This window comes from Typopeltis vanoorti, chromosome 9 (assembly GCF_054136105.1).
Source record: "Typopeltis vanoorti isolate ZY-2024b chromosome 9, IOZ_Tvanoo_1.0, whole genome shotgun sequence".
NCBI classification, from domain to species: Eukaryota; Metazoa; Arthropoda; class Arachnida; order Uropygi; family Thelyphonidae; genus Typopeltis; species Typopeltis vanoorti.
Genome location: NC_143557.1, coordinates 31823588 through 31849921, shown reverse-complemented (window position 1 = coordinate 31849921; position 26334 = coordinate 31823588). Strand labels below are relative to the sequence as shown.

At 33.9% G+C, this 26334-nt stretch overlaps 1 protein-coding gene across 1 annotated transcript in view; it reads left to right on the top strand.

The window, feature by feature from the left end:
* Positions 1–26334, top strand: part of LOC150102955 (uncharacterized) — a 143650-nt gene that overhangs the window by 92552 nt on the left and 24764 nt on the right. The window contains exons 2-3 of the mRNA XM_090398021.1: positions 18537–18737; positions 22555–22645. Of these exons, the coding sequence (XP_090254147.1) occupies positions 18537–18737; positions 22555–22645 (292 nt within the window). The remainder of the gene's footprint in view (positions 1–18536; positions 18738–22554; positions 22646–26334) is intronic.

Below are 26334 nucleotides of genomic sequence, written 5' to 3'. Positions count from 1 at the left end.
GTGTGTGTTATAGGGGAAAGGAGGTAATTATAGTGCCATCGGAAAATGAATATAGTTGAAATGAATAAACGAAGAACTTTTTTAATTCGTAATTCAAGATGTGCTGTAAATCTTGAGTTGACACCCGATTTTCGTATTCTTATCATTAAAATACGATCTCGTGTCATGCATTCGCACGAGTTGATTTAATTTTTTACTCAAGCTGTTTGTGATAAATATTCAGGTTATGACGAATTTGAGTTAGCATTTACTGAAAATACCGGATCGTTTTCAGGCCAGTCGTTGAAGGTAAATTTAAAGGAAGAAAAAGGAAAGAACAATACGCAAAATAGAAGAAAAAATAAATAGGTTTTAAGTCTGAGAGTAATTTTTCCTTCCTATCTTTTTTCCATTGGTAGGAATATATTTTATCATAACAAAAATTGAGAATCAACACATACGATTTAAAAAAAAAAAAATCTTCGCTCGATTAGCTGAGTTACTACAAAGGCCTCGAATGTTGCCTAAGCCACAGATGCGAAAAGCCTCTCCTGTACGAGCTAAGCCAATTTATCTCCTCGAGTTTACACTTTTTATTTTATTTAAAATGAAGCATTTTATCTTCCACTGGCGACATTTAGCAGTGTCTGTTCACATTTTATTTTTTTTTTTTAAATAAAATGCTTTCTTTCCATATTCCGTTATCCGTTTCTCTTAGAAAGTTATCTGGTGATTATCTATTCTGCCCTAAGAATGGCTTCTTTCAGTCTGAATTAGAAAACGTCGTTTGTCTACTGCATAATTGGAAAGTAAACCGTTTTAGTCTCCAAGTTGTTGCTGCTTTCCAAGTTCCACGGCGTACAAAGGTCGCATTGTTTCAGAAAACGACATTTGTTCTACCTCGTTTATTTTAATCGGAATTGAAAGGAAATGGGGGTAGCAAAATTTAACTATTGTGACCTTCTGTTTTCAGAAAGCCCTAGTTGTTTTCAAAGTATGAAACAATAATTGCACACCTCACAAGGTTCAAATGCCTTTCATGGGCTTTGAATATTCTAGACATAGCTGTCACATATGCACGAATAAAACACGTTTCCCATTATTGATTTTAAAACTGGATAATTTTATTTCTTCGTATTGCTTTTTAAAATTAAAGAATGTTTTTTTTTTTTTCCGAATTAAAATGGGAAATAACACCTTTATTCTCAAAGCCTCATTTATACGGCATTTTTGATCAGCGTAGCTCTATACGTACGAATGCTTTATGGTCATTAACTTCCGGTAATCTTGCCCTTCCTCTTTCGATAAAATCTTTAAAACTTAAGAAAAATAAACCCAATTGAAAGACTCATTATAAGGGCTCACTGAATTCTCTCTCTCTCCTGGATACTGCTTTAAGAGGCCAAATATTAAATCTTGTTTTCCGACTTGTAATCGGGTTCCTCTCACTTTGGAGAAGTGCACCAAAATTATAAGACGCATTTTTTAAATCTTAATATGCATATCACATGTTGATTAAAAGGCCGTATTCTCTATACTTTTCAATTCATTTCTTTATATAAGTACATTTTTGTAAACATTGAATAATCCATTATTCTGTCTTCCATCGCTTGTACAAAAAAAAAAAAAAAAAGATAGCCAAATACTGATAAAATAATTTTTCTTACTTTATTAACTCAAGGAAACCTTTTGGTTCCACGCTCTGACGGCTTTCTAATGAAGCACTCTCGTTATGTTATGCTAATCAACTGAATTCTGTCCAAGACTGTGCTGGATCTCCTTTTGACTTGATCACACTCTGCAAACGTTATGTCATTGATTCCACTAGATTACGTTGGGCTTGGTGTGATGTTTCTTGGTGTGAATTTACAATGAATTAATTGAAGTTCCTTCAATTAATTCATTGAAGTGCGTTATCGTCTTAGAACACTACAAAAGTTGATACAGCTTAATTAGTTTATAATTTATAAAGTTTATATACATGAAATGAGATGAAATGAAAATAGATGGAGGTGAAAATGCTTGTTTCTGTTAAAGAAACAAACCAGTTGGAGAATACACTAAGTGACACGCATAAAAGATTTCCTCGTGGTCTGAGAGCTGTTTTGGCATAATCCTAAACAACAAACTCAATTCTTCTTAGTACATTATGTTATGCCACTATTCTTTCCCTCTTTAACTCGTCCATCTTTTTGATTTTTGTAGCTTTTGAAAAAAAAAGTCGTTAAAATTAGTTATTAATAAGTTTTAAGAAATCCCAAATTCAACGCACCAAATATATAACTTTGCAGCATATTCATTTAAGATTACTAGCAGAACGCATGCATGAAAGAATGCGTGAGAAAGCTCGAGTTTTATAAATTTGACAAAACAATTAGAACTGATTAATAATTTCATACAGGTTGATGGAAGTTTGGTATTTAGGTTCTGTATAAATTTGTGGAGTCGTTTGTTTTGACTTGGAACAGACAATTTGTAATTGCAAAAAAGTAAAAATCGATGTAATAAATCTTGTGACACACTGGTTGGACTCTTTTTGCAAACGGTTATCCATTGGATAACCCTTTTCGAATACCGTGAATGTGTAGCAGACATCGTGATAGTAGTCATGGAAATTATGAAAATATCAGCAATCGAAATCGATCTGATGATCTTGGGAGAAATATATTATTCAGTTCATTTGAGAAAAATTATAGAGCGAAAAAATGCTTGCACCATTCTTTGTTGAACAGAATAATCATTCACAGTTAAAATTAATAATTCTCCTTCCCCTTTTTTATTGTATGTTAAACATTTAGAGAAGCTGCTTCTAATGTTTCTCTTCAAGAATGGATGATCGTTTTCACTGAAAAATAAATTCCTCCACAAGGTAGTGGAATTTATCGAAATTTATTATTTAGGATCACTTAAAGTTTAAGTCGTTTCACTCATCAGCAGTCGTTTAAAACAACAAACAGCATATGAAGCACTGGGACAGAAAAAAATACAAAGATGGACTCCGGGCTAAACTTGAAGAAATAAAAGCACTATCAGAAACCAAGAAAATTGCATTTAATAAACATTTACAAGATAAAACTAATATAATCAAATATGAAGAATATAAAATAATAAGAAATGAAATAACAATATAAGACTCATAACGCTCCCAATGAATCCCAAAGATCCCAATGAATGGAGAATGAATATTACAATAATAATACTATATAATAATAATAATAATAATATATTTAAAAAAAGGAACAAAATCTGAACCCACAAACTATCGAGACTACCCAAAGAAGAATTAGAACCAAAGAACCAAGACTAAATTATAATGATGAAAGCCAAGGATTCCCCTAGGGAAGATTGTATACTGATGCTATATTTATTATAAAGTAAATGGCAGAAAATGTAACAGAATTTAATAAAACAACATTTATCTGTCTGAACGAATTAGAGAAGACTCGACAGAATCAGATTGCGGATGTCCGGAAAGTACTAGCATTACGAAAGATGTACACAAAAAAAAGGAATGAAAGATATTAGAACAAAAATACACAAAAAACCCATATAAGAAAAGGGGTCACGCAAGGTAATTCTCTAAGTCCAAGTTTATTTAACACACTCATGAACGAAATGATAACAGAAATTAAGAAACAAATAAAAAAAGGAAATTTAAATTCGCTTGGATATGTAGATGATTTAGCATTACTTGTAAAAAAAAAATTATATATATATATATATATATATGAAGATAATCTCGAAAAGCAATTATACATACTTCAACAGATATGCAGCATGTTTAATTATGCAAATATCAACAGAGAAATCAAAAACAGTGGTAATTGCAAAAGAACCAATCAGATGTAAATTAGAACTAAATGGAAAAATACCGGAACAAGTAATGAAATTTAAATATGTAGGAATAACTGAAAATGCGATACATAATGAAGTAAAAGAACAATCTCCGAAGGCTAATAAAATATCAGGATATCTGTGAAAAAACTAAAGAACTAACAATAGAAACAAATATAAGAATCTACATATCAGTAGTCAGACCAATACTGAAGTATGCGTGTGAAACAAGATAGAAATACAACATGTGAAATGAAAACATAAGGTTATATTTTATTAAACTCGTTATCTTAAGACATGTGGTCTCCTGAATACCAGAAGTTGTCTACATAACTGCTAAACCACAGAAACTTACGCATTCAACATCAATTACGACCCATAAAAGCATGGATTAAAAAAAAAAAAAAAAGATAGGAACCCGAAAAGAAACTAGCAAGAGACTGGAAACCGAATGTAAAGGCCAGCTTTCAACATTCGGTTTCCATCGCTTTCTTGGTAGTCCAAGAAAACGATGGACAGGCTGCCTGCATCGAAGTATTGGAGACAAGCTCAAAGCAAGAAGAAGAAATTTCGCTCGGACCATTTCGACGTAAAAAATCAGGCAACACCAAATTATGCCAACACTATACATGGTCGAAAACGGCTCTAAACTGAATGAACTCTAGACTATACAGAAATAAATGCCGTTTTAAAGGTGCATAATTTTTATTATTGTATGGGATCATTACAGTCATTTCTTTACTTTGTTAGCTTATGCTGTAGACATTTTTGCCTCCATAATGTTGATCCAAATGAAACTAAACGGAACGAAGGGAATACATTTTAGCAGAGACTATGATACTAAATTTTATTAAATTGCTTCCAGGGAGACAGGAATTATTTCTTTGTGTAATATCGAAATGCTTTACACATTTTGCGCCTACAAATGGTCCAACTTGAAACGAGAACTGAAATGGATTGAGAAATTTTTTTATGGTTTCCAGATACGAAATTTGTATAAAATCTGTCTCGTCAAAACTAAAGAATATTGACCCACAGATAAAACAAATCGAACTTAGAAAACCCCGACTAAAAATTAACTTTCGGTTTTTTCAATTGTAATTTGTCTAGTACTAACAAGGTTCGAAGGACTAATTTCCAGGATAACAATAGTCATAGCAAGATATGTAATGAAGCGTTTTTGGAAAGCGCTGTGTATCCTTTTTTTTAATGGAATACATATATATATATATATATATTTTAAGAAGAAACATAACCAGTGTTTATCTGTGATTTATTTTTTTATTATCAATTAATTTTAACACTGTGTGCGAGTTGGCTTTTTTTTTTTTTTTTGACGACCCGAGATTTATACTGTTCCCAATCTCGTATTGGGTGTTAGTGTGATTGTTACTTTGACTCCTTACCGTTATTCGGATAGTTTACACCCGATAAATTGACTACCCAGTTGAGTACTGGCTTAAGGAAGAGATATTCCTTTTCAAGTTATTGTCATGATATCGCCGGACAGTAATTCTTGTTAGTTAATTAACACATTATCTCAAATGTTTGAATCTTACCTGAGAACATTATTATGCAAGTCATGGAAAAAGAAAAAACCTCCAGGTAATAACACACCATTTTGGTTCATATCGTTGTAATAGTTTATGTAGTTAACTTTCTTATTTCTGAAGGAATTATTTATTCAAACAATAAGAAGCCTCCATAATGTTAGAGAAAAGTCATAGTGAATAGCTAACGAGATAATCCGTCTTGAATTGCAAATCAGACAACGGAACTTTGAGAGAGCGCTTCCTGCTTTGTTGACCCCTGGTTAGCCTTGACATAAACCGATCCCCCTCTGCGACGCGCATAAATATGACTTCATGATTAATATATGCTTAAATAAATGGTAAATCTCATGTTGGGTGGAAAAAAAAGCAAAATATGCATAACATCTCAAATTTCCCTCGGAATAAAATTTTAGCCATCGGAAATATTCACAGTAAAATTACTGTGAATATTTCAAATACAGTATGGAACAATATCCTATTGACGCACAAGATTTGAAATGGACACATTCAAATATAATTTTATTGCACCTCAGTGATGCTGATGTTATACCCTTGCAAGACTAACTAAATTATATTACTGCTATAACAAATTTGGTATAAAAATTAGAAATAAAAAAATAAAACAACGTTACCAGGAAATTAAAAAACAAAACTAGATTTCCAGTAATGAATCTGCAGCATAATTAAACACCTCCCCTGTGTATAATTTTTAGTGAAGGTAACAAATTAAAAACAGATAACAGAATAAGGAAAATGATAGTTCATATGGAGAAGAGAGAAATGAGCCAAAGCATCAACGAAGCAAAATACAAGTCGGTGTTCAAACTAGTTTTATCGTATAGATATGCGAGTTGCGTCAGAAATAAAAACAGTTGATCAAAGACTTAAAATGGCTGATAGAGTTCTTAGAATAATTAGGGGTAAACTGGTAAAATCATTAAAAAAAATATGAAGATATCAGATACGAACTTGACATTAGCTCATGAACATTCCTAAATATCAGTAATCTAAGGTGGCATAGTCACTTATAAGTAGGTTGACGAAAGTAGAATAGAATAAGAGATGATTCGATCAAAGCTAACAAATAATACCATTCTGGAAAAGAATTGCTGATAGAAAACTTGTGAATATTAATTGTGGTTTCATCAAATATCCTGTGCGTGTCCTTTGTATCCTCGGTGGTACCTGCAAAGAAATAATGATACATATATTCACAAAGATTATCTACACATCACTTTATTACCAGAAGCATCAAAAGATGGATAAATTTTGCATGGATTGATTTAAAGTGATTTTGCGAAAGCAGAGACTAATGAAGAATAATAGAAGAGTATTTTCCCGCCTACTGAAAGTAAATTTATAGCAATAGTAAAGAATTGATTGTCAATCTTAACCCTTTATTTTTGCGAAAATAATTTTCTTTCATGTTTTTACAATCCTTCCTACAAAACATATCGTTGTAATCATCCAGGATGTATTAAGAAACTTAATAGTAAATAATGTATGAGTTTATATACAATATCTGCATGATTAGTCATTAACGTATAGCGATGAAAATATCATCGGTATTTAAATACAATTTAAATACAATTTAAATACAAAGGCTTATTTAAATACAATTTGGTATTTAAATAAGCCTTTTTTTTGGATCATAATCTATTTTTTTCCCCTGACTATTCCATTAAATGCTAGCAATTGTGTTTGACTTGTAAATCTTATTAAATTAACAGATTACGTCCCTTGAAATGCTGTTGAAAGAACGGTATTGGACAATCACCATTAGCAAAGGATTGCATGGTTCAATGAATCCTGTTGTTTCATAATGATGATAAATCAGGAGTGTGCAGACAATCTGAACGTCTTCAACCTGAATAGTTCAAACATGAAACGGAGACTCAGTGATCTCATTGCATCCCTGAAGGATATGTTGTGGTTGAAGCTGTTGAAGGTCGTTTAACACGTCATTTATAATGGAATAATCTGTCCGGCATATAATGATGTCATCCGAAATGAATACATGTCTGCTATTGTTTCTGGCTTTTTAAAAGCTAATCAAATGAGACTTAATCCTATGTTCTTATCTCATTAGATACGTATAGGATATAATTAAGGAAAACGGAGATTAATTCACCTAGTGGTTTGCTAGCACCACTTTGATGACGCAGTCAAAATGCTTCTGAACAGCATCTGAGAGAAACATTGGTTCATTAATATAACAAGCATCAGTACAAGTTAGGAAAGGCCAATTTGTTGATTATCACGTGTCCTGTTATATACTCACTCATAGGTCAGTTCATGCGTCAAAGAATGTGTAGTAGCTGCTTTTTTTATCATTAGATCGAAGGTACTTAAAAAGAATGCGAAAGAGCAATAGCAAATTTGTCAAAATAAATTGAAACTCACGACAAAGTAATTTTTTTCGCAAGTGTTTGACTGAGATCAGTCATCAAATTACATTACTTTAATACCATTTGGTGATTTTGTGAAATTGCATAAGTGATTTTGGTAATTGAAGTAAATTTATCGCATTTGTGAGGAATTTATTGATAATACTTTTCCTCTATTTTCATAAAAAGATTAATTTTTTTTTTTTACTGTTTTGAAGAAGAAGCAAACTAGAAGAGCCAAACGCTGGCACGATATTCTTTCCATGCGGACATGACGATATCACCCTACACGAATCCTTATGATAAGGAATTTGTAAATTGTCTAGTGATTAGTTCCATATTGAACTGCCAAGCGAAATGCTTGGGTTATTGACCAAAATCCACTTGCAAACTGGTCGTGAGTGATCCTTGAACTGGGAGTGAAGCCAGCGGTATCATTTCTGAAACCTTTAATCGCACCCACGGAGTAAAAGGGAAGGGACGCGACATCCCGGAAACATACTGAGTAACCTTAACAGGGAAGTCAAGTCAGTTTCGTTAACCTTAATTATGTTAACATTATAAAGCTTGGTGCTCCTGATAGAGGACACTAGCTTCGTTCATGACCTGTTTTTTTGTGACCATATCTTGTGTTTTGAAGGCGGGTGACCTATACCCTCTGGCCTCGTAGGTACCACTTACTAACATGCTTTTTGTTTCTTGCAGATGCGGTGCGTGGCTGTGTGCTTTGCTTTTTCCCTCCTGGTGACATCACAAGCAGGTAAATAGACCAGTTTTATCTCTAAACTTTTCCTGTGTGTAGTTCTGTTGTAAGGAAAATAATGGACTAACCTAGGCAGGTGTTCCTCTTCATTCACACAAACTTGCAGATTTTCTGGGCCTGAACCTCGGAATGAAATGGTGTTCTGTATTCAAAAACTGTATTCAAAATATGTAAACAAAAACTGTGTTCACGTGAATGCTTTCTGAAAGAGAGAAACAATTTAATAAGATTCCAACTTCTAGAGAAGTTAGACAGTAACATCAGGTGACATTTAGATAATTTGTTTTTTAAGAATCTGAATCAAAATGAGTACGATGGCATTAAAAGAGAGTAACGTGATTTAATGTCACGACAGGCCCAATTAGACGGTATTTACTATAGCTGACGTTACAGGAAGTGACGAATGCAAAGGGTGTTTATTAGGGCAGCAAAATCCTGTTCTCGTTAAGAAGAAGTCTTGTTGAAAATTTTCGATGAGGTCATAAGCATTAACCTTGGACTCTTTTTGCTCGTCTCGTTTTGGAAAAGTTGGATGTGTTTTCTGGAAACGCACTTATTCGTGTGCATTCTGTTAAGTATTCGCGAAATATATTGAGAATATTTCAGCATTTCGTTACATTGAGACTAAAGGGCAGTAGTGGAAAACTCTAGACTCCGTACATAAATAGATCGGAGATAATCCAAATACGGAAGCTAGACGATTTCTTATGTAATTCAATGTTTATTATTATTATTTTGTTAGGGTAAATATCACTATATTATGCACAAATAATATTCTTTATACACGTACAGTTAAGTATGCCAAATATGGTCTGGTTTATTCGTATTTATGAAAATAATATGGTTTGTTCCTAAATCATATTATTTCAAAACGATTTCGTTTACTGGTATTGTTCTAACTTTGAACTATAGGGATTAGTGACTTTTGGATTAGTTTAAATTTCGGGAGGAAAAAAAAACTTAAGCGAAGGCAAACAGCGCTTTATGTGCTAGAGATTTATTAATACTAACCGAGATTTATTAATCGAGAAACTTGTGCAGTGAAGCTGGATCATAACTATTTGTGGTCAGGTTCTGGAGAGGAACCACCGTAACTCAGTATCTACAATTTTTTTCGTTGGAAAGAGAGTTAGGAGGTTTGATATACTCCTACACTTCGTAGAATTTCCTTTCGCAAAGAAAATCGTCCAGAAGAACACGTGTAGTCAGCAGTCTAATATTAATGTATTGACTTCGTAGAATTAGTTGTTTTCGCTGTAATTATAGCCAGATCAAACTAGGCCTATTTGCTAAATAGGAGGAGATAGAAAAAATAGTGCGCATGTACGTTTGACAAAATTGTTACATTGTTAGCGTTTCAGCCTTCTAACACAGCAGGAGATGAAAGGCACGAAAAATACTTGATTTTAGGCATAATTTCAAATTTGTCTTGATGCAGAGTAAGATGTTTCTAGAACATTGATGAGCGATCCACTGACTTTAGAGCAAAAAATGAAACATATTAATGAAAATATTTGATTCAAGAGAGATTTATTTATTTATAATGATTCAAATAAAATTTGATCCTATAAAACACTGAAGGGATAAATTAAAAAACAGTAACATTACAATCTCTTATTTCTATCCAGTATTGTACCAAAGTGATTTCACGTGTCTGAATATACAGTTGAATGAGTTCTTGAGTGATATGGAGTACATACAGATATCCACAAATATGAAGAAGTTCGTTAGCTTCATTAACGGGGGGGGGATATCTACAAACATTTATGATTAAGTCAGAAAGTTTGTTAATTAAAAGATTAGTAAAAAATATTTCACATTAATGATTGCGATTGGATTAATGTAAAACTTTAGCGGCTGCTTTACATCCTGTTTCACTGCTCTAACCGATTTTGGATCTCAGCAGTAGCATTCACCAAGTCAGACTTTCTGAAAACTTGAACAGTTAATAAAATTAGCGAATTGCTAATAGCTTAATAACTCTTGAGTCAAGATGCCTATTGTCATTCTTATATCTTTGGTTGGAAATACCAAATCCGTATAAATCAAAACTCTTTATAAAACGTCATTAAGACTCTTAAAGTTTACAACTTTAAGAGTCTTAATGACGTTTCACGTAAAAATTAGTTAGCCGGCCTCAGCCGTAGGTGGATGATTCGATTCCTACCAGCAGGGCGGGATTTAAGGTTATTGTGATCCTAAGTTATAACATAATCTATACTGAGGCAGAGGCTGCTTGAGGCTCTAAGCTTGTCTACTTTATGTGTAAATCCAGGCTCTGCTTACCAGAAACTCGGGTTTGTCATCCTTCAAGTAAACGGCTCGCCTCATAGCTTTAGTGACTCTGGCCGTTATTTCGAACAACAGCAAACATAATTCTTCTATCCATTAGATTAATAATGCAAATCATAGGAACACACGGAACACTAATTTTTAATGTTTTGATCATTTTTTAGTTGAAAACTAAACGTTATTCAATGAAATACAAATCGAAAATTTATATAATTGTGACTCGTTCAGGGTTTTTGCTTTATTTATTTATTTTTTTTTTATACTGGCCTTTTAACAAAATAAATATAAAATAAAAGCAGCTGCTTGGACATTTACAAATTACTGGGACAAGAAAAGATGCCCTTACTTTTCTAGAACATTTTATCAGATAAACCATAGCTTAGCATTGCCAATGGCTGTTTACTATAACATGTACCGTTCAGAAAAAAACAAATTCGATACGCAAAACTTTTATACACAAGTAATGGGTTTTCCTCTCGGAAAGCTCTTTCTTACCACAAACCAGACAGACAGAAATAAACTCTCATGAAATTAGTTGCCTCTGCATTCCGACCAACTGTTTTCTAGTGGTGCGTGTTACATTTTTTGAACATAATTACCAAAAGGATTAAAAAAAGAATGCCTGCTGGATTCTCAACCAACTATTTCTTCACACGCGATAATTACATCGCAAAACCCTGAATAGCACCGGGGGGTATACACATCACTTCCGTATTTCAGCACTGCGTGCTGTGTTTCAGATGAAGTATTTGGACGCGCTTGTAAAGCTTTTATTTATTTTGAATATTACATAAACAATGAATTAGCGCTTTAAATCAATTTCGATGAACCATTATGAAGAGTTCCTTTGTTCCGTCCATAAACAGTGAAGAACAGCGCTGTACACAAAAATCACATGATTCCCTATCCTGCATGCGTTTCAGTCAGCTCAAAATTTGAAACCCATGGAGGATAGGAAACTCCTGTTTAAAAAAAATGGATAGTTTTTCACATGCATTTCTTACGAATCATTATTTTTTGATAAACATTGTACGTATCTGGTACAGGACGTATCGCCTATTTCATGAAGTGGCAACATTACGCACGACACGCACTCTGGCATGAAACGTCTCTGTCCTTCCATCCATTATCATTAGCATTTTGAATACTCACCGTTTTCCTATTTTTTTTTTTAAAGCTCTTCTCACTTCCGTAAATTGAGAGGAAATTTTCAGTTTATATTAAAAATATATAACTGAGAGAAAGTAAGATAAATTACTATTCCTTATTTCCATTCATGTGGCGTTTCCTTGCATTTCAAATGGCACGCAAGCAATTTTAGATCCTTTCCCGATTAGCGGGTCAATGAAGGTATCCGTAGACATCATTACGTGAATCAAACCGAAACACCAAAGAAACCCCATTTTCTTGGCTAGCACTACTGTGAAATGTTGCTGATATTCTATTACGTGTAACCAGGAAGTATTGCTTACCTTGACGGAACAAATGATCAACCATTATACGAATATTGGGGTAATGTTCTTAAAGGCCTCGGTCGGATTGCTGGTAATAGAATCAGGTGACTAATTTTCTTTTTATTTATTAATTTTTTTTATTGTCATGGGAGCAACTTAAACTTTAACATAAAATGTTCGTGTGGTAATGGCAACTGTATTGATTGATATAAGAGATGCTATTTTGCTACTTTTAGTATTGCATGTTCAATATTCTGAACTCATATTTTTGACAACAATTTATTAGTTTTGAAAACATTTATACATAGTGATTTTCGTTGCTTTTATTTAAAAAAAAGCAAGTGCTCTTCAGATTTAACACGTTGCTTGGCGCCAAACTGCTGAAATGTCGACTTACCCAAGTGGTATCGCCCAAAGGACTCTATTAATCTTTAGAAAATTCTTTCTCTCCCTACCCTCTCGTTTATGCTGCTATATATATATACACACACACACACACACATATATATATATATATATATATATTTTTTTTTTTTTTTGCGAAATTAAATAAATAAATAAACAAAAAAAACTCCAATTATTTATCCGGTTGAATCATTGCTCGCGAGGTGATTATTAATAAATTCGTTCGGAGAGTCGAACGTGTTGGGATCAACAATTTTGCTGAATAGTGTACGCTACAATTTTTATTTAAATAAGTGAACAATTTCATGTGGTAGATCATTCTTCGCCAGGTTGAGTTGTGCAAAGCCATTGTATTGTTAGTTAGTAAAAAGTTAACGAATATAAAAAAGGAAAAATTCTAAGATTTCACATCGTTATCAGATATTTCGGTATTTTTATTTAATTTTGTCACTGATAGTATGCAGGCTGCGAGAAATTCAATAAAGAATATATTTAAAAAGACGGAATAAAGAGCCACTAATGGACGCACGTAACGCTCTTCTGGTCATTAGTCAACCCCTCCTGTTTTGGCTTGGTCCACCAGATCTAGAGGATAATGGGATTCTAGTGAAATAACAAACAATTCCACTGCAAAAATCTCTAGTTCAAGCAAATACCGTCTACACTTATTAGGAGATTGATGACCTTCACTACTAGGGAAACGCCGAGTGATTTGAAGTGGTTGATTTATGTCTGATTTCAAGAACACGGGTTTAATTCCCACCCATTTCTTACATACTGTGTGGTGACTTCAGAACTTATTCCATTGGAGAATAGAGCAGCAAACAGGTTCTGAAGGTCGTGTTTGCTGCTCTATTCTCCAATGGGAGTAAATTTGATGAGATGGCATCAGATATCGCATAATTCTTCTGTCATCTACTCTGAAGGAAGAGTGGTGAGAGATATGTTTGTGGGGAAAGACAGCCTTGGTCATGTTTTCACCTAGTGCACGGGTGAGGAACCCTTGGCACGCGTGCCAAACGTGGCATGCCAACGACTTTTTTCCGGCACACAACCCAGGGGTCATTTTAAAAATAATTAAATAAATAAATACATATCCAACATCTTAACCTAAAGGAACGTCAAGAAATGATGCAAACAGTAACCAAGGTTATTAATTACATTTCTGCACCTGCTTTGAATAAAAGACAATTTCAGAATCTATTGTACTCGTTTGAGGTGGATTCGGTGTACAAAGGACTAATAATTCACAACAATGTTCATTGGCTTAGTCGAGGGCTAGTTCTGAAACGATTTGTTGAATTCCTGGGTGAGATAAGTCTCTTTTTGACTAATCAATAAATGTCCTATAAAGAAATGTATGACATCGTGTGGGTTTGTAAATTGATATTTTTTGCAGATTTTTGCGAACATTTAAATGACTTGAACCTATAGTGCTCTGGTAAGACTCTTGATGTTATGTTTGATGACATAAAGACATTTGAGATGAAAGTAGGAGTTTTTAAGAGGGATGTATACAGTGAGAGATTTAGATATTTTCCAAACCTAAAGGAATACATCAGTGATCTCCAAAAGGGTGACAAAACATACCGCCAATGTCTGCAAAAACTATTTTTAAACGTGATTGTGTTAACTGTTGAGCAGTTCTCTCTAAGGTTTGTTAAATTCAGAGAATTAGAAGAGACTGCAAAATTCATTTTCCAGGCACTATAAAACTGGATGAATTAAACTTGCAAATATTTTCGTGGATAAATATGGATGATTTAGAAGTTCAGTTGATTAATTTTCAAAGTAGATCAATTTGGAGGCAGAAATTTGTTGACCTCAGAGTTGACTTGGAAAATATTGAAAAAAAAAAAGCGAAGCGAATAGAGACGGGAGTAGCAGAGAGAAGTGCGGAAAAAGAGGTACTAAGAACTTGGAATACTACTCCAGAAACTTTTGTATGTTTAGAAACCCTTGTAACAGCATTATTATCTATATTTGCACGTACATATTCTTATGAGGCATTGTTCTCAGTGATGAACTTTGTTAAGTCTCGTAATAGGAGTAGCCTTACAGATGAAACTAGCAGCGCATGCATATCTTTAAAGGTTACAAAATATAAACCTGATATAAATTATCTGTCATCAGTGATGCAGCAGAAGTCTCATTGATGCTAAATAAATAAGATGTCCATTATTTTCCTTTCTCTAGTTTTGATTTCATGTTTTCTGCTAAAAGTGTTAAAGATTAATTTCTGTTTTAATATATTATAATATATTATGTAGGTAAAATAACATTTTATTTTATCTGTAATTTTTATGTATTACTCGTAAGGGATTAAGAATTAATAAAAGAATATCTTTTATTTTATTTTATTGTGCTTTAGAGTCAGGTAAAACGATTGAGATTAAGCACAGTAATATATCGGAAAAACTTGAAAAAACTTGCCCAATTGAATCGTTATAAAAAATAAAAACAAAAAATTCAGAATTATTGTTTACTCTTTTACTGATGTTAAAATTGAGTCTTCAAATTCTGGTTGGCCTAGTGGTTAGCGTATCCGCTCTCCAGCCAAAAGGCTGCGGGTTCAAATCCCGCCGTGGGCATGGATGTTTGTGATTGTCTGAAAATACTAGTGGTGATGATGAGCGTTGGTCTAATTGTAGTTGGTGGATTTGAGTGGTGGAGACGGAGAGTTATGGAGTAGGTGCCCTTCCTCGATGAGTCTTCGGACTCCTTGGAGGTGTCATGTAATAATAAATTGTGTAACTGTATATGACAGCTAGAATTACACTTAAAGGCAAATAATGTTCCCTAAAATTTCTGTTGGCACGTGAGAAAATTTTGGCACGCACACTTTAAAAGGTTGCCCACCCCTGACCTAGTGTCTGAATGCTCGCTGTATGGTAGACATGTAATTTTATCACCGTTTGCCATCGCTTTCTCCAATACTAACCAATGAAAGCAAATCAACCATTGCATTTTAAACCCATTTATAAAAACCTTTCTGAAACACACAAAATTGTAAAATATCGTAAAATATCCAAATAAAAAAACTCTTCACTTTGGAACCAACGCAGCTCATTCAGTGAGTAGGACGATGCCTTTTGGGTGGGAAGACTAGGGTTTGAATCCCCTCCCCAGGAAACGAAAAACAATGAGTCCTTTCAGTTATTCAGTCTCATAGGTACCGGGGTTTTTCATTCAACGAAACAGGCAAACCAGCCAGAAAATTAAATGCAAATAGCAGTGTAATACACTGTCCGCCCTTATTGCTTCAATCGTAATTCAAAATAATCGAAGCTCCCAGCCGGACGCTTCCACTTTACGAACATGGAAGATTTGTATCGCTATGAACACAGTTCTAGACTCGATCTACGATTTTTAACTAAGCTTCAGCGTTAACTCCTGGTAACTACTCTCCAGCTGGACTGTCTGAACTGCACTCTGTGCGATTCTTCCTCTTGCTAGAACAGAATATTGTGTGCGTTCGTGCACTCCGACTTTCCATTCCAGAGAATGCCTAGAGCCCTCTTTTTGATTTTCTCTAGCTCAAGTTTTCCTTCGTGGGAATCATTTTGTCAATAAGAAGAGCAGATAGCTGTCAACTTACACGACACTTAATCTTTTCTTAACAAGTTTTTCCTTCCAAGTTGGGAAGGAGAAGACTATGTTTCCTCACTGAAGTTGCGTTCTTTCAAGGTTCCATTCCAAGGGTAACGAACTCTATTTCTTTTCATGATCAGAACAGTGGTAAATTCTTCTGCTCTACTGATCAAAAGATGCTCTCCGATAAATTCTCCGACTCTTCATAAAAATATCATCGAAATGCTTCAGAGAATTGAAACGAAACAATCAAACAGTGTTTTGTAGGTTCCATTAGACGTGGATTCATTAACATTCATTTACTGCGGGATGTTGCAATCACATTATTGCAGAATTCTTCTCTATTGTAATTTATTTATGTTTTTTTTTGTTTGTTTGTTTGTAAAAGTGGAGATGCAAAGATCTTATTTTGAATATGTTTAGCCTTATTTGTTTAATAGCAACATCTAGATTGTAAGCGAAAGTACTTATATGCCGAAAAATGATTCTTCATTTACATCCTCATCAAAAAAAAAAACAATATATATATATATGTTTTTTTAATTCATGACAGCCCATAAACATGAAACCCAGTACGGATATGATAGTGATAATTGTTTAGGCTGCGATAGCTTGATCTAATATTATGGCCACTTAGAATCTTGGAGATTATAAGATCGTAAGTATAAATTAAAAACCGTTACGCGTTTTAAATATAATAGGTAATAGACGCTACCTAACAAGTTATTGGGAAGTTTCAAAGTACTATTCTTGCTTTAAGGTAGGTAAGAAGGAAAGGAAAACTGGACTTGTTGGTGTGCAAGGTCTTAGCAACCTGTTTGCCAAATAGAATTCGTAATCAATGAGTAATTTTGGGATGAATGAATGACATGGATTTTGTGACTCACAAACGAGTCCCTGTTAAGAATCCGAGTGGGTAGACAACCCACCAATGAGTATGGACAGGAAATAATTTATTTATATTCATCTGTATAATATATCTCTAACCATTGATTAGATAATATAATAATAGACTATTAGCTCGGTAATTCTAGCATATTGCAATAATCTGAAGTCTAGAAGTTTCTGTAAAGTTTCTCTTCTGTAGTTTTAAATGCCCAAATAAGAGCTTTCATAATTCATTCGCTGATGATATCTTTAGTCGTAAAGAACTAGGTTAGAATCTTTTTAAGAACTTTTCATTCGACGGAGTTGGCCGTTCTCATATGAAGGTGGAAAGGTTTTCCTTCCAGAAAATCAGATTTCTTTCTTCTCTCAAATAGGCCAGAGAATGCACGCAATTAAAACAGATTACAAGAGTGAAGAGCGCTCATACGAAGTGGATTAGTTAGTTAGACTATATGGAGATGCTGCTTAATAATAATTTCTAATAATGGATTTCCTACCCCTACTACTCCCTGCATTCCTTATTACAATGACTTGTTATTGGAATATTTCTTATGAGAAGTTCTAAGGGGTATTATGATATTTTCTTATTATAAGTTCACTTCTCACTGAATCTTCCTTGGCGCAAAACATCCAGTTAAGAGATGAAGGACTTATTTTTTTCACATTAACAAACTATTTAGGTAAGGATTTGGATTGTCGACAGTGAGATGCTTCTAAATATGACCCACCATAAGTTCTCTCTGTCTGGAAAGCTTCTGTTCGACATCTCAAATTTTAAAGTAAACTTCGTAGTCTTTAAAGACTACGAAGTTTACTCTTGGACAGCTTGCCTCACATGCACCGCGATTACCAAGGTTACTATAATCGGTCGCACAACTTTGAAATGTTTTCACAAAAAGCAAAACTTGAATTTCCTTAATTGTAGCTGAGGTTGAATGCGGCAAAGCTATAAGACCAGTCTAATTAATTGCGTGTTCTGGAGAAGCAGGCAAATCCAGTTTGCATGTTCTGCAGGATAAAAAGCCTGCATTTCGTATGAGACCAGTTAACTCACTTTCAATTGAAAGAGCCATTATAAAAACCCTTAAGGTTCTTGATGGGATTCGAACCAAGGTCTTCCCAGTGAAAGGAAAGCAAAAGCAATGTTACTAAAATAAGATGCACTGCATTGTGATTATGATAAAAATTACGATTATGATTATATCGCGTTTATATAACTGACCTGATATTATTATATATGTTTAAGCTAACAATACACTTATTTATTCATAAAAAGCAATATTTGTTTATAGTTTGATTTATTCCACTAAGAAGTTCAATTTGCTTGTAATGTGTAACTGACTGTATGCGAATGAGTTTGCGCACTTACTCTCACTGTTATATTTTGCAGGTAGCGTCACAAAGAGAGATGCAGCAGACCTGAAGATCGTTTGCTACTATTCTAATTGGGCAGTTTATCGTCCCGGATTAGCAAAATTCACGCCACAAAACATCAATCCGTACCTCTGTACGCATCTTATTTACGCCTTTGCTGGACTATCGAGTGAATTTGAAATGAAGCCATTTGATCCGTACAATGACATGGAACAAGGTAAGCAGCACTTTTTAAAACTTACGATGTTATGAAAATGAATTTGTATTTTGAATACGTGCATCATATTTTCATATATAATACTCTTTCTGCCGTTGGTAGCGATGTGACGGCGGCGAAAGCATACACATCCATGTATCCGAAAGTATCTGATGAAAAGTCTCCAGTTTGGCGAGTGGTACTAATTTATTGAACTCAAGCGGATAAATTAAATTTATATTTTTTTAATCAATTGAAGACGAACTGCTTTTACATTAGTTGATTAAGAAATGTGAATACCGTACTCTGCTTAGAACAAATAATATTCATTTAAGAAATCGAATTTTCTGACAGTGATGGTGCTGTTAGAAATAAGAGTGGGTCCATTTTCCTCCACAAGTTCTCTCCACAAAGAGAAATGCGTTGCAATTTGGAGGTTATGGAAGAATCGACTAAGGTGCTGTGATCAGTGTATTTATGTCTGTTCACCGTATTCTTTTGGCCGGTTTATCGGTTTGCGAGAAGAAAAATCCACCCACATCCGTATGACACCGGATAACTCACCAAAAGTTAAAAATCCTTTAGGATTCTTCGTCATAGGCGGAATTCAGACATAGGTTAATTAACATATCATCATACGTTGCTATAATACACGAGCGTCTCTTGAAAATGAGATGTAAAATAATAAAACGAGAACAACCTCTTAAACTTCTTCATATCGAACAAGAGACATGTAATAGTATGTAAGGCAGTAAAGAGCAGAAATAAAATATGTAAATAAAGAGCAGAAATTAAAAGAAAATTGTTTTTGGAGGCAAATAAATATGGCTGCTCATTACGAACAATACCCTGCCGAATAACAATTTCCTCCGCAAGAAAGATTTGAAACAAACTACTCACCCTGGTCAAGCCAATCATTATATAAGTCGAGAATTTATATATATATATATATATATATATATATATATATATATATATATATATATATATATATATATATATATATATATATATATATATCTTTTGGTAGCCGATATCTTTCCATCCTAAATACATGCTCTTACCATTTCTCTCTATATTCCTCGATCTTTCCATTTACGTCGTAAATATCTAGCTCTCTTCTGATGTCTTCATTTTTTATATAGTCTAATTTTGTGCATCCTTTAATTGTTCTTAAAAATCTTATTTCTGCATCTTGTATTTTACTTTCATCTTTTTTTTTTTTTGAAATGTTTTTGAACCATATAACAGAGTGGCAGTGGACATTACTTTATAAAGTTTTAGTTGAGTTTCACGTCCTGTTTTTTTTTTTTTTTTTTTTTTCAATATCCTTTTCATTGTTCCACAGATTTTTAAAAATTTTTTCGTCTATATCTTTATTTTTAGATTATGTTATTATACAGCCTAAATTAGACTGTGTCACCTGTTCTAATATTTTATTTTCTACGACTATTTTTATTCTAACATGATCCTGACTTTTAAATGCCATGACTTTTATTTTCTTTTGTGAAATTTTTAAATTGTATTGCTGGTTTATTTTGTTCAGTTCATAAACTGAAGGTCATTTTCGTTGTCTTGTAATGCAATCTGATCACAATACAGCACTGTATTGATTAACTTCATTTTATTGTCGTTTTCCACACACACACACACATGGGCTTCCACATAGGGGGACAAACGGGGCACTTGGTTCCCTCTGGGATGTACTTGTGAAAAAAAAACCCAAAAAAATTAAATAAAAATTTATTCATGTAATTGTTTATCTCCAAGCTTTGCCTTCCTCCCCAGAAAATATTACTTTGTCCCCCCCCCGGATATTTTTCTGCGGACGCCCATGTGTGTGTGTGTGTGTGTGTGTGTATGTATGTATATATATATATATATATATATATAGAAAGTTTTTCACCTTGGGTGTAATATGCTTTAAAGATACCAAGAAATTTTATATACTTGGTTTTAATCCTTTCCCGAAGTAAGCAAAATAAAGTTTCATATTTAAAACAAAAAGGTTTTCAAATAAAGTTTTATTTATATTTAAGTTTTATACGTGAATATATTTAACGCAAAAAACTTTGTTTTGCCTACTTGGGAAAAGGATTAAAACCAAGTATATAAAATTTCTTGGTATTTTTAACATATACTGAATAGTTGAAAACAAACTACATCCCTTTGGTAAACCTTAATTCACTTCAATCTCTTCTGCTAGTTGTATAAAATGTAAGGGTCATCCTTGTTTTTTTATTCTTCGTGAGTGCGTCAACCCGAAAATTAGATGGTGCCAGCAGTAAGTCATAGCGTTCTGTCTTGTCGTGTGCTCTCCTTTTTATTTTCATAGCGTTTAGCTCCAGTTATTGCTATGGCTTTTTCATTATATTCCACAGTTTTTCTCTGTGTATTTTATCAACAGTTTTCTCATGGCCTATAAAGGCTAAATGCGTCTCCAAATTGAGTTTGTCTTTTTTTTTTTTTTTTCGATAATTTGTTTTAACACATAAATATTGTCTATACACATCTTCCATGTCTGAAACTATTTTTGCTCTTCTGAGAGTACATTTTTTTGCATTATTTCTGTCTTTCTTTCAAAATATTAATGTAAATTTTGTAACTTGTATTTAATGAACGTATTCTCTGTTTATTTCCACAATATCCATCTCCTTTCTTTAAATATAGATACAGTGTTACCTTCTGGCCAATCTGTCAAAATTCACCGGACAGATATAATGCACTTTGCATGTTGCATAAAACTCAATATCACTTAGCATGTGATTAAATTTTTAAGATGGCTGAACTCTCCTGTCTCTTAAGAAGTCTATTCTAATTTCTTTGTTTATAGTTAAAAAAAAACAACTAAATATTTAAAAGATATCAAAGGTTACACTATACCACAATTTATGGAGTTCTTATTGACCTTCAAAATGATGTTATAAAAAGTGCCGATATCTTAAAATAAAGGTTTTCCACAAATAAATGCAGTATTTTAAATGTAAATATTTATTAAAAATAAAGTGCTGTAACGAATATTGTAAATGGCAGTTTAGCATGTAAAGTTTTTATATTTGAGGTAAAAAAAAAACTTTAATGCGAACTCGTTTGGTTAGCACACATCCAATCTGTAAGTATGCACTCCTACATTCAGATTAACTACATTCTCTCTGTGTTTAAACTCATGTTTTTATAAAGTCAACCCACAAGAGGTTGTAAACCTGTAGTTCATCAGTGCAGAACCATTGGTGTTGTAAGGTTGAGTAATTCGGAGACATTACACAGAAGAAAAAACAAGGCTGTTTCAAGCCACTATCGGTTTTCAGTGAGGGTTTTGGTGGCAAAAATGAAATCGTCCATCATTTCAAGACCATCACGCCATGTGTACATGGAGATTGGAACCCCCAGTTTATTAGTTGGAAAAATGGAAATGCTACTAATTAATTACCATGGCGAAAGATTGATTATACTGCTCTTCATTACATTCATCAAGAGGGGAGGGGAGGGATTAGCCTGAGAAATTTCGTTAAATTTTCGTTATCGACTAAAATTTTGCATATCATAAAACACTAGATTTTGTTAAGCTTTCGCCATTCTGTACACCGACCGATTACAATGGAATGTGATGGACACTCATATGAACAGAACTGCGAGCTGGCTGAAAAATATGGTTTAGATAACTATGAGCAGTTTGGTTTCTATTTAAAATATCGGCATTCTTCTGTGGGAAGAGCTTTTTTCTTCCTAGCATATAGATAGATAATATCTGCCAGAAAAAAAGGTTATGAGTATACATAAGCGTAAACAATTGCTTTATGAACACTTGTCTTTCTTTTTTTTTTTTTTTTTTTTTCAGGGAATTATAAAAAGTTTGTTGGCTTAAAGACTTACAACTCTCAACTGAAGACACTGATCGCTGTAGGCGGTTGGAACGAAGGATCAAAAAGGTAAATTTAACCGAATCCTTTTTCAGTTTACAAACATTGAAGGTTTAAAGTATTCCATTAAATTAATTTCACAGTGAAGTTTAAAAAATAAAGTAAATAAAAAATGCTCACTTATCATAATTATCCATTCCGGCACACCAGGGTTGAGTCGAGTCTGTTCTTTCCACTATTTCCTATCCGTCTGTGACTTCTTACTAGCCCGATTCTCTATTGTCATATTTCGAGTTGGCTTTTGTATTTTTCAAGCCTCCTTCCACCGTTTTTCTTTTAATTTTCTGTTCGAAATCTCTCCGCAAGTTTATTACTTATTCTCTCACGATCAACCCATTCATCGTATCGACTTATTCAAGGATGTTTCCAAAGATTTCTTTTGCATTTTAATTTTAACTTTTTGTTCTAACAGTGCCTAATTGGCTCAGTGGATAGTTTATTCTTCAACCATAGGTTCGAATCAGACGGTACATGAATGTTTGTTGAACGTCATAAATTGGTAGTGGATACGTTTCATGTTCGGTTTCACCACTACGCTGATTATTAGATGAAGTAGTTTGAAAGGATTCCAAATTTGGTATAGACAATCCTGATTTAGAAAGCAGCGTGCTCGGATTATTTAACTTAGCTTTGACCATCTCATTCTTCTTGTGTCTTCCTGATCGCATCGTTCATCTTGTAGAAAGCTTTCAAAATTTGAATATTTTTGAATGCGATTAGTTTCCTTGCTGTTGTCAGAACCTCGGGTGAGAGATCTTTGCTTATCCTGGGAATTTCTTATCCGTTTCATTGGAACCACCACTTTTCTTAAAATATTTCATAAGTTTTTTTTTCCGTTAGTGTTACTTGTCTGACGACATCCATTATACCCAGATTCATTAATGTTTAAATTGGCTCATATAAATTAGCATAATCGTCTCAGCTGTTTCAGGAAGCTCTCCTCATTGAAATATTCTTCGTTATGTTTTTATTACCGTGATTCTTTTTTTTTTCCAGTTCATTTCGTATCTTTCTGTAAAAGTCTTTTTCACTAAAAAAAAAAAATAAATAAAAGCAACAAAGGCGATCACTAGAAAACACGAAGGCATCTTTCCTTCTCAAAAGATTGCTGTGTTTGCTTATTCCATTTTACCATCAGTACGATTTCATTTCAACAGAATGAAATACATTTTTATCGCCGGAATCATCCATGGTGTCTTTTTCCGTACAGAGTAACATTTATTCTCATTCCGTATGCTATACCAAATGGTGCCAGGAACACTCATAACGCATTTCAGTTTGAAGGCGAATTTAGGTCTGAATACAGAAGGGAGAGAGCAGGATTTTCCTTCCTGCTGCACACTTCGTTTCTCACCACAAAACAAAACTGCCCAGTGGTAGTCTGGATGGTTTTCGATAAGCTTTAACAAATATTATATTTGTTCCTGGTTTCATGGCCTTAGTTGCTTCTGCTATAATTAAAACCATTCGAGTTTAACGCACTCTGATTAACAAGGTTATAATCCATATATTAATCCTAACGAGTGGGTGATTGGCTGAAAGATCAACGCGTTTCTCCACTTCCTATGGAAATAGAAAAGTGAAGTTTTCACCAGGTGCATCTTTTTGTATACAGCCAATGCGGGAAAAAAAATCTGAAAAAATAAAATTTTCAGTTTGAAGAGTCAGATTTTTCTTCTCCCTTTCCCTGTTGCGTAAGGCTTAGAGACTATCGAATAAACGCCTCGTACGCCTTTCTGCGTGTGTCGTAATTTTGAGAAAATTTGAAAAGAAAAAAATTGACATCCCGTTGTCTCAAAGTTCTGTGGAATCTCATATTAGAAGTGCACGCATAAAAAAATAGACCAACAGAGTCCGCATTCCTTACTGAAAGCATGTTTTTTATCGGCTAAACCAAATCAGAAAATTTCGAATTTAAAAACATTACAAAACCGTTGCCCTTTTGCACACATTCTCCCAAACCATTTCAGTTTCTCACCATGTCATGTCTAGTCTTCTGAGTTTGCATATCTTCGTGCAAACTCAGAAGACTTCGTGCTCGTTAAGCTTGGTCGATGGTCGAAAGTAGCAAAGGCGGAGCTCATTATACAGAGCTCATTATATATTAGACAGGAGCTCCGCCTTAAATCGGTCTTAAAACAATTTTGGTAAGCTTCCATGGGCTCCACAAAATTTTGGATTGCACTCCTCAAGTGTCCTATACAGGAAATCGTAAGAAATTCCTGGCTTCATTAAATTTGATAGAGGTGGATTTCTGTCACTACCATCGCCTTCTACTCCATCACGAAGATATTCAATGAGACTGAGGTTGGCACCAGATATATCTTTTTTTGTGAAAAGCCAATGTGGAAAAAAAAAAGAAACGTTAAGAAACGTGTTCCGTGATGGATATGGCAATATTTCCTGTTGTAAATGCCCACCAGATGCAGGGTAGATTTATGAAATACTGAAATAAGACAGGGAGATCAATTCTACTGCTACAAGCGACAATCAATTAATAGAAGCCATGGATAGCACAAGACTACAATGACATTTGCAATGGAACTTGATCAAATAAATGCAGTAATTTCCTATCAGTCGACAAAAGCTTTGTAAATAAGTTTTTTTTTTTTCTTGCAGAATAAATGCGATTCGTTTAGGATTAAAAATTATTTGCAAACTAAGTTGGAAATAATATTAGAGAATATTATTTCCAACAATTCTTAACAGGATAACTGACAATGTTAAGAACATTAAATTTCTCATGCATGCATGACAAGCTATTTCATGGTACGGTATGCTTAGCTAGGGAAGTAACCGACCACACCATTCTGACAGTTGGCCAGGAACCCATTCACCATTTCCTTCTTGCATTGTTGTAGCTGATCATGGTGTTTTGTGTTGTCACTGCCAAATCTAGTTCATATTAAATAAGAGAAAATGCGACATTTCTCCAGTGATCCGAGTTTGATGTTTTTTCCTCTCACCATGACATGCCGGCTTTTTGCTGACCAGGTGGTGCGATGTGCTGTTCTCAGTAGTGTCCTGTTAAGTGTTCCCGGCTTCTGTTGGATTTCATTCCCATCGATTCATTGTTTGTGGTATCAAGAAAACTGCTTCCGGCAACATTGCCCACCTTCACTTAATGCCTGTTTGTAGCCCGATTCGGCATGAGAGAAAAACTGTTGAATGCGACCTTAATTGGGCATTGACTTCCCCAATACTGTTAACTAGCCCATCCCCCTTTCTCTTTTCGAAGTCACTCGATTTCGAGAGATGAAATTAGAAGCCCATCGTCGTCCTCATGCCTGGGTCTGAACGCAGTGATTCTCCGCGGGAAAATCCCTCATACATATACGATTACAGTGCGTACCATCTATTGTTAGTCGAGTTTTTGTTTATTACGTTTAGTATGGGAATATTTTTGCCACACTACTGATTGTTATTTTACTTTATAGTTTACGCTTTTTAATTTTTTAAATTTCTTTGTCTGTCTTCATACATCTATATACGAAAGTTATTTTGAAAGCAATATTCTTTATTCCCTAGGAGGAAAAAAATCGCAAAAAGCTAGGAATATCGGATTCCTCCTCCCCCCCAATTTCGAAGTAATTCTTTTTCAATTATTAGACAATGCAGGCTGCACTGCAGTCTATCCAAACCTTCCAGTTTAATGGACATTTCTGTGATTTCTGTGATAATAATAAACAGCCTATTTT